Here is a 13,986-nt window from a genome sequence, read left to right on the forward strand (position 1 = left end):
GTATGTAAAATGTTGTGGATTTCATCTGCTGTAATGATTTAGTTTTACTTGATACAAAAGAAAAGCTATTAAAGGAGTAAAGCAGGTTAGTTTGTGGTTGCTTTTCACAATGAATTCTTGAGGGGCAGGTTTTGTTTTTGTCTTTTAAAGGATTTGGTGGTAAAATTATTTAAGATTAAACATTTAACAAGTTAAGAAAGCTGAAATAAAAGTATTACTACAAAAATGGTATCAAGAAAAAGCAAGCCTGGCTAGTAAAAAAACAAAAGAAAAACAGGGCGAAGACAATACCTCCTGGATGAGTGGTACGCTTCAGTTGCCTTGTATGCTAGTGACCTTGAGTCCCATAAGTAAATAGAGAGGAGTTAATATTTTCCAACAGAATAGTTTGTGAATTTCAGCATTCACTGAATGACTGAAATGAGAACAAATAATACAGAGGTGGTCAGAGTCATTCTTAAGACCCAAATTAGGGGATGATTCACTTGAGAGGCAGTAAGTCAGGGGTGGGCAAAATGTGGCCTACAGGCCAGATGTGGCCCGCTGGGCCATTCTATCTGGCCCACAGGGCCCCTGAAAAATTTAGAAAACTTATTTATCTGCCCCTGGCTGCCTGTTATGTGGCCCTCAATGGCTTGCCAAAACTCAGTAAGCAACCCTCCACCCAAAATAATTGCCCACCCCTGCAGTAAGTAGTAGTGCTGTTCCTTGTGGCCTCCATTGAAAGGTGCAGCCCTAAGTGACAGAATGCACCAAGAACCTTGATGCAGGATGCACTGAATGAGCATACATGCTCACTGGCTTAGCCCCATCCTCTTGAAGTAGTATTACCTGTAGCTCTCTAGGATGTTGTCTGCTGTACAAGACTTCCATCAGCTTCTTATAGCAAAGACTGAGTTTTTTTCTTATGCAGGCAAGTTTAAAGCAAGGTATTCTGACTTTTAGGTTGTTTGTGGATGTTAAAAAAAACCACAAAACAAACCCCAAAAAACAAACCTTCCTTCCCCTGTGCTCTATTGGGTGTTTTAGTGGGACATTTTTGGTGCTTTCATCTAATAGCTGATTCAGTTGCTATTAAACCAATAAAATGCCTGATCCACGAGCGTGCACAGTGCTTAAAGTAAAGTGGCATTTTTGGGGGGGTGGGTGGTTGTTTTTTTAATGTCTACAAGCAGCTGTTGGGTAAAGAGCTAATGTGAACATTCCAAGATGTTTTCATGGCTGTTCCCTGTTCTTTTAAGAAAATGAATGCTTCTCTGGTCCCATCTTCATTTAATAACATATACTTGGGTAAGGCATTCCAAATACTAGGTTCAGATTGCTCATTACATTATCCTGCATTTGCTCTCAAGAATTAAAAATCTTCTGTTGTCACTCTCAAAGAAGAAATAAAATTCTAACTTTTAAGTAGTCTTAAAATATTGTAGGAACCAATGAAATTCCATCAATTATGGTCTCGTATCACGAATGAGCATATGTAAAGCATTTGCATCTCTAGATGTGATCTGTGTTGCTACAGATTTACATTATATACATAAGTCGTGTACTGCCTGTATTTTGTTTTATATTAGTTTTTCATATAAGTAAGTTCCTTGGACTAGAAATTACATATTTCTCTGTTTTACAGGGTAATTTAAGCATCACTAGTATTTTGTGATATAATAGCAAGAAGCATGAGGCTAGTGACCAGCAGAATTTGGTATACAAGACAAGATCAATGACGGCTATTACAATTAGATAATTAATAATGGGAAGATATTATTTTTTCTGGAAATATTTGCTTGAAAGTTAGTAATTGTTAAACAGATCAACTGCTAAAAATTGCTGAGAGGAATAAGTACGCGGTTCTCTTGACTTAACTTTCAAGAACTGATTTTATTAGATTTGATACATCTCAAGTGTCACTTCTATCCTGTGCCAGCTGTTTTTCTGCTCTTCCATTTTTCTGTGATTCCTGGCTTTTACCATTTCTTATGCAGCCCCCAAGATTAAAGTAACTTCCTGTTTTCTCCTCCACAGTGACTTTTCTCTGCCAAGTTCTGTTTTAACTATTTTGTGCTGTTCTACATTTGACTAAGTCCAGGACTCTTTCTAGAACATATACAAGACTTAAGGCTCTGTTCTGAAGGGTTACAGTAACTTAATATACTCTGTGAATAATAAATAAGATTTGGTGTCCTTTCAAGGAAATTGAGATCTACTGGGTCAGTTCAGGGATTAAAATTTCCATTACTGGCATAGAGATTTCAGACTGGAAAGGCATTCTTCTGGACATGTTGTAAAGACTTTTAGTGACTCTTTTTAGATTCCTGTGGTGGGTTTTGTTATTGCATTATTGATCGTTATTTAGCAGCTCTCTTCATCTGCAGATGGGGTGAAGGGGGATTACCCAGTACCTTGATAATTGGAGTGTCATGTCTGCAGTACATCAGTGACATTTTTTAGTTTGTTAGAGAATAGAGTTTTAGATTTATTTTATTTATTTTTCTTAAATCAGCATTTCCAAATGTATTGTTTTTCCTGGTTTCTTTATTCTTACCATTTGATTTGGGGTTTGGTTTACTCCTGTAAATAATATGGAACACTAGCAAAATAGTGATGTTTCCCATGCAGACTTTGTACTATTCTAGTAATATTGAAAAGGGGTTGGTTATTCCTCATATTATTCTAGCTGATATCCATGGACATATTTTGTACAAAGGTTTCTAAAAGATAAACTTTTGTTTTACAAATGGTCATTTTATTCTGTTTTTTAGGAATTTATTGACAACTTATTTCTTGCTTTCAAGTAGATCCTTTCACAGCAACATCTGCTTGGAGGGGATTGACTTGCAAAAAAAATGCAGTAGGTGATCTGTTTTCAGTTTTAAATGCATACAAATGAATGGGTGATATTAAATGAATATTTTGGTGCTTCGGTTTGACCTAGTGGGGAAAGTTTATTTCCTGGAAGTATTCATATATTCTAAATTCAGGATATCACAGATATCTGTGCATGAGTATCTGATGGTATTTTTAAGTCAGATTTTGATACAGACCACATTCTGAATTGAGAGTGTTGCTTAAAATTAATGAGGCAGTAATTAAAAGATGCCAGATAAAGATTTACAGTAGATTATTGAGGAGACTTGTTTAGCTCAATACTGCTTTATAGATGGTGACAATTCATGTGCAAAACATTAGTAATTTCATGCTGTTTTGGGCAGTAAATGACTTGGGCAAGAATGTTTTTGTCTGGATTTCCAAGCATGAGTGGGTTTTCCTGTACCAATTAAGCTTCAAAGTTAGTACTGCTTAATAAAAAAAGAAATGGTATCCAATATGTTTTACAGTTTTACACATGTGTATACTGACAGGTGAGTGATTGCCACACTAAAAGATAGCTATTTTGGGGGTAAAATGTGGCTTACAATTATTGGGAATACTGAATAATAATTTAGGAAAGGAAGTTAAAGTATTTTTCTGTCTGAAACCATCAGTTTGGGTAAGTAGAACAATATAATTATAGAACTGGAGTTTAGTTTTGGCAGTGACTTTAGTGTTGCTGTTTTTAAGTCTAGGTCAAACTTCCACTGTTTTGTTGAATGTAAACTATTACCCTTCCTGAAGTGTATTTGGCAAATAACTATAAAGGTACTAAGCTGTGTGTGGTGTCATTGCTAAAGAAAAGGGGTTCAAATAACTACTACTATCCTCTCTCTTTGTTAATCTAATGATACCTCTGTATTTCATTTGTGAGCAGTGGTTACTGATTTTTACTGCTGTGATTGTATCTGTTCTAAAACAAGAAATACGCCCTTGCAAGGCAGCAGAAAACTTTACAATATATTACAGCTATATTCTGGGTGAAATCTCCCAGGCCCAAACACTTCATAGGTTAAATAATGCAATTACACTGATAAATAGATCTCATAGACATTAGGGCTGGAAGGGACCTTGCAGTATCATTGGGTCCAGCCCCTGCCCAAGGGGCAGGAAGTCAGCTGGGGTGCTCTGGTGTTGCATACAAAACAATAGCAGAGAAATCAATTATCATATGGGGGGGAAGTTTTGCACCTATAATTTGCAAAACGTTGGAAAGTTAATGGATGAGTATAGAGGAAAGCAATTTCAGGTAGAAAGCAGCATTGTTAAAGGTACTTGGTGCAGGTGCTAAATGAGCAGAGGTAGGCATGAAGGGTGGGATGCTGAAAGCATATCATATTGTGTCTTTAAAACCAACAAATGCAATTTTGATCTTGGAATTAATAGTTAGACTCAGATCTGCAAAGGAGTTTAATTTACGAGTGCTGACCATGGCTTCACCTATTGTGCCTGGCCCTAGGGTGGAATGGACAGCGGAGAGAACAGTGCGGACACTTGGAAAGAGTTATTCATTTCAGAACAGGCTTAGCAAAAATTGGCATGCTCAGCAGGGAGCTTGAAAGTTATCCACTAGAGTTGTTAAGTATGAGGGTGTTTCAGAGAGGCAGGAAGGATTTAAGAGAGTTAAATGCATATGTATGCACTCCCTGCACTGGGATTCAGTTTTAATTTCATTCTCCCCATCCTTTCCACAAAGATATCTTCCCAAGTCCTTTCACAAAAGGTAAAGGAGTTGCTCCTTTCTTTAAAAATATAGGGATGGGCTCATGGGCTGGAGGTTGAGCACCTGTACTATTTGCCGGTGACTGGGGCAGATACCATGGGGGCTGGTCCCTGGTCTCTTCTCCCAAGATTGTTCATGCTTTTGACAGTAAACTGTCACTGGATACATAAACAGCCATTGGAGCAGGGACTGCAATTCAGATGTGGTTGCCCTAATCGCTAGGTTTAAAAGGTCATATCGTTCTTAATCCCTAGTTTTGGGTCAGGAAATCTTTGGATTATTCCTTGCAAAGTGGAATAGTTTAAATAGGAGGAGTAGAATAGGGTCAGAGGAAAGTTGGGGCTGGAAGGGATTTCCTAAAGTCATCTAGTCCAGCATCCTATTCAAGGCAGGATCACCCCTGATTCCACAACTGATGATTCCACAACTTCTCAAGGTCACCTGTTCCAGTGCTTAGCCACCCTCGTAGGGAGAAAGTTATTTTTTAATCTCCAACCTAAATTTTCTTTGCTGCAGCTTAAGGCCATTGCTCCTAGTTCTGTCCCTCCAGTGACAGGGGAAAAAAAAAAGTCCATCTCTATCCTCTTTACAATTTCCCTTTAAGTATTTGAAGACTTATCAAATCTTAATCCCGCCCCCCTTTTTCTCAAGGCTAAGTAACCCTAGGTCTTTCAGCCTGTCCTCTTAAATCATGCTTCCCAGGCTTCTAATCATTTCTACCACTCTGTTGGACTCTGTCCAGTCTGTTTGCATTTTTCTTGTGGCACCCAAAACTGGTCACAGTATTCCAGGTGGGGCCTCATCAGTGCTGAATAGAGTGGAAGAATCATTTCCTTTGACTTGTAGGAGTCCATCCTGTTAATAAAACTTGGTATGATGTTGGCTTTTTTGTAACAAAAGCAGGATCTCTGGACTCCCTCTCTCTCCACTGGCTTCAGCATTTTGCCCCCACCCCGGCATAGCACAGTATTGCAGAAAGCACCTCCACAGTGCGTGGCAGATGAGTGTCTGTGCAGTGTTGTGCTGCACTGTGCAGCAGGGAGTGGAAGAGTGGTATTAAATACGTCTGTGATTCTGGGCCTAGAGTTTGGGGCAGGTATGGGGAAACATATAGTAGGATAATCCTTCATGTGACAGTCCAGAGTAGTGGTTCTTAACCTCATTGGACGCAAAGCATCTCTCAGGAAAATGCTGTCTTTCAGTCTCCACTTTATTTTTTGACTACAGAAAAATAATAGAGCAGTTCTTTTGTTGCAAAGAACTCAGACCACAGCAGGTCAGAATGTTTGTGATATTGTGGATTGCTGTTGAATTGCTGGGGGTTTATTTCATTTGTTTATCTTGCTATGGCACCCTGGTTGAACATCACTGTTCAAGAGAGAGAATTTGGAGCAGGCAGAAGACTGTCAATAAATAAATCAAGAAAAGATGGCTGGATCAGGATTCGCCTGAGGTGCACTTGATATCGTGGTGTTTGGTGTTTTAAATACACTGTATACATTTACAGGAGCTCTTTGGGAGTTCCTCGCTTGCTGCTACTGCCGAGCTCATGCCGCAGCCACTGCGCTCCCGCCATCACCACCAGAGCTGTGTGTGTCATTGTCGTTGTCCCCCGCCACCCACCGGGGGGCACTGCATTCATGAACGCAGACTGTGTTCATGAGCACAGCGCCTTATTCGTGGATTTCGCCATTTGCGGGGGATACCAGAACGTATCTCCCAAGAATGGTGAGGGTTGCCTGTATGGGAAAAGGAAGGTAGAAAAGTCAGATTGAGAGGATTGGACAGTGCAGTTGTCAAATGTTAGACTGCAACTTTGGAAGGAAGCAATCATGTCTATTGCATCCAGAAACATTACTAAACACAATTACTGAGCGTAAAATTCCACTGTATCTCAAAGATTATCCTCTGTTCTGCATATATAAGTGCAATGCTGCTAACCTGCTGATAATTACTGATGCATTACCTGTTCCTTTATTTTATTTTTTTTAGACTACTTATTGTCATGGCTGCAGTTGACAGTTTTTCCCTCTTGTACAAGGAGATTGGCCGTACTTGCAGTTGTTACATGGAGGTACTGGCTATAATTGGAGCCTGTTATACAGCTAAAAAATGCATCGTTTGTGCATGGGATTGTTACAGCCTGATCAGGTGGCATTTCATTCCTAAGCTGGTCAGAAAGGCTGATCTGATCAAGCAGTATGGAAGATGGGCTGTAGTCACTGGTAAGAGACTGAAATAGTGGTTCTGGTAATTTTTTTTTTTTTTTTTTTTTTATGGAAGAATATCCTCTGTGAAGAGTTATCTTGTGCCCTTTTCTAGGTTCTAGTCCAAACCTCTCCCTTTCCACCTCCTATCACCACCAACATCCATACATGCACAAATCTCTTATTTGTAATTAGACGATTAGAAGCACGTTGAGCCCAAGCTAGTTTACCAGCTGGGGTGTAGATGAGAACCTGGGATTAACTCCAATTCAGATTGGAACTACTTTGACACTGCAAACTGAATCACTCATATACTGATAATCCCTCTGTGCATTTTCACAATCCCTTCAAAGGATGCACAAATGTTACTACATTGACTGTGAGAGAGTCCTAAAACAATTGAGTCCAAAGACCCAGGGATAGATCCAGGGGGAGTGTAGAGGGTACAGTTGCACCCCCTTGAGCTGTTGTGCATGTACAGTGAGATGAGCTCGCTATCTTATCAGTGTGGCTTCTTGTCAGAACCACTGCTTTGGCACAGCTCTGGGACCCCACAGGTCACTACCACTGGCCCTCCCTACGCTCCCTCTTTTCCCCAGCCACTGGATTTTGGGGTGGGAAAGAGGGTAGCCTTAGTTGAACAGAACACCAGAATGTTTCTTCCTGCTACATGTTATTCCCTATATATGCTTTGGTGATGTGTAGTATATTTTTGTTAAGCTCTTTTTTTTTTTTTTCAGTTGGGTGCTTCAGAAGGGGATGCTGTTGCTAAAATGACAGAATTGACAGTTAAGCTTCCAAGCAATGTTTGCCATCTCCTCTTAACAAAGATCCAGGTTCAGCTCCTTTTAAAATATTCTTTAGGGAATGCAAAAAGGAAGGTAGTAGGATTTCCATCAGCAGTGGCACTTACCCTAAAACTTCCAGTGTGCAGTTCCACTGACTTTTTTCTACATTCTTACAATCTTTTCCTGTAAGACTTTTTTTCCTGGATCTTTCCTCCTTACTTGGTTATTCTGATGTTTTGTTTGTCAAGTCAAACTTTGGAGCTAGTGAATGTCCTGGAACACCCCCTGGAGTCTAGTGGAAAGTGGCTGTTGAAGAGGCAGAATAGCAGGCAGAGATGTCCCTAGTACCAGATTCTCACTGTGCATATAAAGGATTTAATTTAATGTAATGCTCATATTTGGCCCTTAGTGAAATTCTGCATCTTGTTTTCCACCTGAGTTTTCTCAAGGCTGCTGTATCCCTACTTTGCATCTTATTCTGTTTTGTTATAGTTATGCTTATAATTTAGAATTTGTGGTTTTAACTAGCTATTAAATAGTAACACACTGCTGTGGCTTTTTAAAATGAGAGTAGTCACTTTTCCAATGGCACATCACTTAAAGAATGATAAATTTTTTGTTCCTTATCTTTACAAGAAAGTGGAAACAACTATGTCACCATATTATTGCTATATTTTCTTACTACTATCTTATCTTCTGTTGCAGGGGCTACAGCTGGAATTGGAAAAGCCTATGCTGAGCAACTGGCAAACCACGGTGTGAATGTTATCTTAATCAGCCGGAACAAAGAGAAGCTTCAGGCAGTAGCTAAGGACATAGCTGAAACCTATAAAGTGAAAACTGATTTTATAGCAGCTGACTTCAGCAAAGGTCGTGAGATTTACTCGGCCATTAAGGAAGAGCTGAGAGACAAGGAAATTGGGATCTTGGTAAATAATGTAGGAGTGTGTTATAACTATCCAGACTATTTTATCAGAGTGTCTGAGGATAAACTGTGGGAAATGATCAATATAAATATTGGTGCTGTTAACATGATGACGCACATGGTTCTGCCAGGGATGGTAGAGAGGAAGAAAGGTGCTATTGTAAATATTTCCTCTGCATCCTGCTGCCAACCTGTTCCACAGTTAACAGCATATGCAGCCTCCAAGGTATGACAGTATAATGTTTTGTTGTGACTTTTAAAAAGATCCATGTTTATTAAAGATAATTATACTTAAGAGTTCCCCCATAAATCACCCTATATTAATCCAGCTATTTTTTGGATTAAATACAAGATATTGTTAAAGTGTGGGTGTTTTTTTAGGGTTTTCTTATTTATCAGGGCCAGATCGAAACCAAGGTATGTATATGTAGATACTGTGATGATATCTTGCTGCACTAATAGTTCCAGAGGCAATCTTCAGGGCACTCTTTGAGACAGTGAATACTGGGTTGTTTCTCTGCCATTTGAACTCTGCAGTATGCACAGGTAGACAGAGAGGGGTCTGAAGCTGTTATTTATGTATCTTGCAGTGGTATAGTGGGAGCTCCTCTATTTACATATGAGAGTACCACTGAGAGGCTGTGCCAGATGTCTCTGCAGTGACAGGTATTGCAAATGGTGCTAATCCAGGGAGCACAAGGACTGTAGTTGTGATGGCTGCTTGTACAGAGCACAAAGCAGGAGGGAAGGCTCTATATAGCCTTCTTTTTCCCTCTTCTCCAAGAGCTCAAAGTTCTGTATCGTACTGTGTTCCCTCAGGTGCTCCAGTGGTTACATACAGTGCTAAATGCCATACACTTTGGTGGCAAGTTTTTTTGTTTTTTTTAAAGATTTCTCAGTAATTTGCTATGAATACCAGGAAGCCTTTAACAATAGAGTAGTATCACTGCTTCTCACCATTTCTTTTCTGCTGAATTCATCCTAATTGAATACCTGTTTCAGAATTACAGAGTCTCCTGTTGTGCCCCACTGCTGAATTTAGAGATAAGTGTACCTGAATCTAACCTACCTAGATCTAAAACTTACAGTGCAGGAAATTCTAGAAGTGACTAAAGCTTATGGTGATGGCAGTAGGGCTGGTATTGGTGACTTCCTGTCCTATCTATGAAATCCTGTGAAGGACCATGATTGCTGGCCTCAGCATTGCAAACATGCACTTGATTAAATTTGGTGTTATGAATAATCCCACACATTTTTAGCTACTGATATGCAGAAGTATTTTCATGTCTTCCCACCACTCTCTAGAGATGAGACAGGAGAAGAATTTCAACAGCTGAGTGATGCTGATTGTGTGGTCACACTTTGGGACTCTGGGATCATGTTGTTTGGCTGCTTTATAACTTGTATGAACATGAATAAAATTCCTAGCACTAACTGGTCACATACTGTGGTGGTAACCTTCAGCATTGCACTAGTGTTATTGGTATGATTGGGCCAAACACATTTTTGTGCTGTGCCTGATCACGAAGTCTATTGGCTTCGTGCTATTCAAGATTAATTTCATAGGGAGAAATAAAATGAGCGGTGGGAAGTGTTTTTGCAGACGCTCACAATTTTGGCCCTAATCCTTCGAATATTTATGTGCTTAACTTTTATGCCTATGTGGAGTAGAACCAGCTGATTTTCTAGGGAAAGTTATGAAACTGCCCAAACCTTGTCATGTGTGCAAAGTAAACAAAATGGGGATCCGAGTCAAGAGAATGTTTCAAATGCAGTAAATGTCATGATGTTTGTAACAATAGCAGATTTTTAAAAAGATGTAGCCAGAAATTAGTTTGGTTTTTCAAATGATAACAGATTTTTGTTAAATTCTCTTCCAAGTTGCTGAAAAATACTCTACATTTGTCAGCAAATGAATTCTGAAAAGTAGAAATCTTGAATTATGCTAAACAAGTATTTTATTCTAATACTAATATCAAAATAATGGTTTTATTTATTTATCTCTCTCTATTAAAAGGTTACAAAAATTTAAGTTTCCAAGAGAGATTTTTAGTAATATTTACACCAAGATTTTGTTGCCTTCCTACTACAAAATAAAGGAACTCTGATTCTCCACTTCCATCTTATTAGGCCTACGTGGACTATTTCAGCAGAGCTCTATATTACGAATATGCTCCAAAAGGAATCTTTGTTCAGAGTTTAATTCCACTGGTCATCGCCACAAACATGACACAGTTCAGTCGGTTGCTGTCCAGTAAGAGTTTTATAATACCTACTGCTGAAGTATATGCACGTCATGCCATTTCTACTCTTGGGATATCCAGAAGAACAACAGGATACTGGGGCCACTTTGTTCAGGTAATTAAATGAATCCAACTTTCATTAGTAAACCTCATTAAATTTTTCCCTTAGCAGAGTTAATCTTGTAACTTCCATTTGTTTGTTGTACACAAAGTATAGTACCATATTTTCTTGCATACATACACATCTTCCCCCTAAAATCAACCGTCCCAAAGTGGGGCATGTGTATTAAGCAAGGAAGCTGATTTTTCTGCCTGGGGTTGGAAGCACCCTGGTTTCATTCCTGCTCCACATTGCAGCATCAGTGGTATTGATTTCAGACAACTGAGAAAGTCAGTTGACTTAATGGTTCATTGTTCTTCACTCTACAGGAGTTAAGTCTCTCCTTTTTAATGGTCTTGATGTTCCACTAATCAAGCTAACCATTTGCAGGGCAATTTTGCTATCTGCTAGCTGTTCTTAGTCTCTCTCTTTCACATACTTTTTAGGTCTTTTCATAATCATGGATCTACCTGTGGTGACCAGTCTTCAGCAGCAGCTTAGGGATTCATCTTTCCTTATGCAGAAAAGGGAGGGTGACTCAGCTGCAGCTTAGGCTCTGTCCCTCTTGCAGCCATATCTCTGGACCTTTTTCCCCATCAAAAGCAAGACGTGTATTATATTTGGCGGTGTGCTGTATGTGATAAAATACAATATTTTGAAAAGTTAAGGCACAAATAAATTGGCATAATCTGGAGGCTGTGAGATACAATTCTTGACCAACTCTGTTTAGTTAAGTTGTGATGGGATGTAATTGACTTTAAAAGTAGAAAATAATATATTAATTCTAAATGTAGGGACCAAAGTTAAAATACAATCTTGTATTAAAAAACACAAATAATATTTTTCAGCTCACTGAACTTAGACATGAGTTTACTTTCTGATTCTGGTACTCATTTGAAACAAAAACTTTTCATAGAATCTTTCCTAAAATATGGTGGGGTTTTTTAAAGTCTACTTTTTAAACTGAAATGCCATAAACTGTTCACTTGTTGGTATTATTGTGTTTTTGGTTGTACAATTGGTGCCCAAAAACCTCCTGTGAAAGGTTTGATGTATGCACTGATGATGCCCCAGTGGTTAATTTCCTAGCATTTTAAAAATAGGAAGGAAGGAGGGCATAAGGTGGGGATTAGTCCAAAGTGGAAAACTTGCAAAGAAAGATTTATGTAAAAGTTGGCAACTGAAAGAAGGAAACAGGAAACACCATGCTATTACAAGTTCAAAGAAAATTTGTAGTGCCTGATCTGTCAGCATAATTGTAAGGGCTTTGTATCTTAATTTTCTCATGCTCTAAGGGGAAATGGTAACTGCTGTTCAGACCAGGAGTCTTTTTTTATACTTCAGTAGTAATTTTAGAAGCTACTTGTTCACTTCAAAAGAGTAAATTTTATTTATAACTTCTCTCTTCCTTTCCCCTCTGTCCCCTTCTTTTTAGGGCTGCTTACTGAGCTTACCAGAGTGGTTGTATGCCTGGCTTTCCAACAATATAAGCTGGTTTCTACGTCAGGATGCCTTATCCCACCGACTGGATTAGAAATCTCATCTGTAAATAGCCAGTGTGCTAACCTATTGCAGTAATCTTGGAAGAACACTTAAAAATGTGACTAGCATGTATTCATCATTTCTAAATGAGTATGCATATCCTAGACAGCAGAGAAACCTGGATCTTGGTGATGTCCCTGTACTGCTTGGCCCATGTAAAAACATTTTTATTTGAAAAGTGAAGGGTTAGTGTAACCCACAGATGAGCTATGGACTATTTACTGTGATCTCAGAGACTGCTAGTAGTTTGTGAACTGCAGTTGGGGAATCTCTGGTGCAGGATAGGGTAAGAGCTGTATTTCATGGTGGTGATATTGAGAGAGGATGCACAATTTGAAAGATAACAAAAATTATGTATAACTCCATATTCTAAATAGATTTCTTTTAAATAAGGAATATGCATATGGAGCTACCACTTCTCATAAATTTACATAGAATTAAATACCAAAACATTTTGAATATTATATTTGTATTCATTTTTACCATGTAAATGCAGCATCAAATAAAAGATTCTTTATTAAGCCAAGTTGGACTATGTTAAACAAGGAATTATGGGTAAGAAGGGAAATGAGGTTTATAATGGATCAGGGTTTTGTGTCTGGAGACAGAATGTGGCTTTGGTTGGATTTGGTTATTTCAAGTGACTGTTGTCCTCCAAATAAATAATTGCATTGTATTGGGAGAGCTGTGTGAAGAATTTCTCCACGTCTTTCATGTGGTAATATCCTGTGTGCACTATTCAAATCTAAGTCTACACAAGCACAAAAATAGGCCTCATCTTTACAGATTAAAAGGTACAATTGTCTGCAGTGTAGCTTTGTAAAGTTTAAAGGCGCAAGATAAATATGGAACACATAACTACGTACATTTGTCTTAGATTTCAGAGCTTACAGTATGCTTAACTTTTTAAGACAAGAGTTGGCAAACAACAGCCTGTGGGCTAGATACGGCCTTTGGACCTGGCCTGTAGAGCTGTGTCTTCAGCAGCATTTGGCAGCGGGGAGTTCTCACTATGGTTTGCCACAGTCAAGTGTTTGAGCTTTCAATGGAGAGGGAGATCTGCTCATGTGGTGCTATTGTCAGGAAGCAAAGGCTCAGGTGAAGGGGAGCTTTTGCCATGGTTTTTCTATGGGGTGGGGGTAAGGAGGGGAAGGAGCAGAGGTGGCTACTGACTCTTAATGCCTCTGTGCCTCCAACCTGAGGTGCTTCATTCCAGCCCTTGTGCTGGAAAATGTTGCTGATACCCATTTTAAAACATAGCTGTAGTTTAATAAAAAGTCCTTTTTCAGATATGTGGGGAGCTGGAGGAAAAGCAAGGGCAACATTGGACCCCTGCTGAACCAGATGGGACAAATGACGCCTGCAATGTGATGAACATGAGCCTGCAATGCGATGCTGCGGCTAGTAAAGCGACCAAAACGATGGCTTGCATCCATAGATGCTTCTCAAGTGACTCCCAGGATGTCATTCTTGCCTTGTACTTGGCCTTGGTGAGGCCGCAGCTGGAGTACTGCGTCCAGTTTTGGGCTTCACAATTCAAAAAGGATGTGGAGAAGCTTGAGAGAGTCGAGAGAAGAGCCACGCACACGATCA

At 39.2% G+C, this 13,986-nt stretch overlaps 1 protein-coding gene across 4 annotated transcripts in view; it reads left to right on the forward strand.

Moving 5' to 3' along the window:
- Positions 1-13,073, forward strand: part of HSDL1 (hydroxysteroid dehydrogenase like 1) — a 29,526-nt gene extending 16,453 nt beyond the window's left edge. For 3 of the 4 annotated variants that reach the window (XM_019535669.1, XM_019535673.1, XM_019535670.1), the window contains exons 2-5: positions 6,581-6,813; positions 8,289-8,734; positions 10,639-10,866; positions 12,287-13,073. In XM_019535669.1, the coding sequence (XP_019391214.1) occupies positions 6,581-6,813; positions 8,289-8,734; positions 10,639-10,866; positions 12,287-12,385 (1,006 nt within the window). In that variant the 3' untranslated portion in view covers positions 12,386-13,073. The remainder of the gene's footprint in view (positions 1-6,580; positions 6,814-8,288; positions 8,735-10,638; positions 10,867-12,286) is intronic. The other variant, XM_019535672.1, reaches the window with a different exon arrangement.
- The last annotated feature ends 913 nt before the right edge of the window (positions 13,074-13,986 follow it).

Source organism: Crocodylus porosus, unplaced genomic scaffold (assembly GCF_001723895.1).
Source record: "Crocodylus porosus isolate Cpor-Errol unplaced genomic scaffold, CroPor_comp1, whole genome shotgun sequence".
Lineage (NCBI taxonomy): Eukaryota > Metazoa > Chordata > Crocodylia > Crocodylidae > Crocodylus > Crocodylus porosus.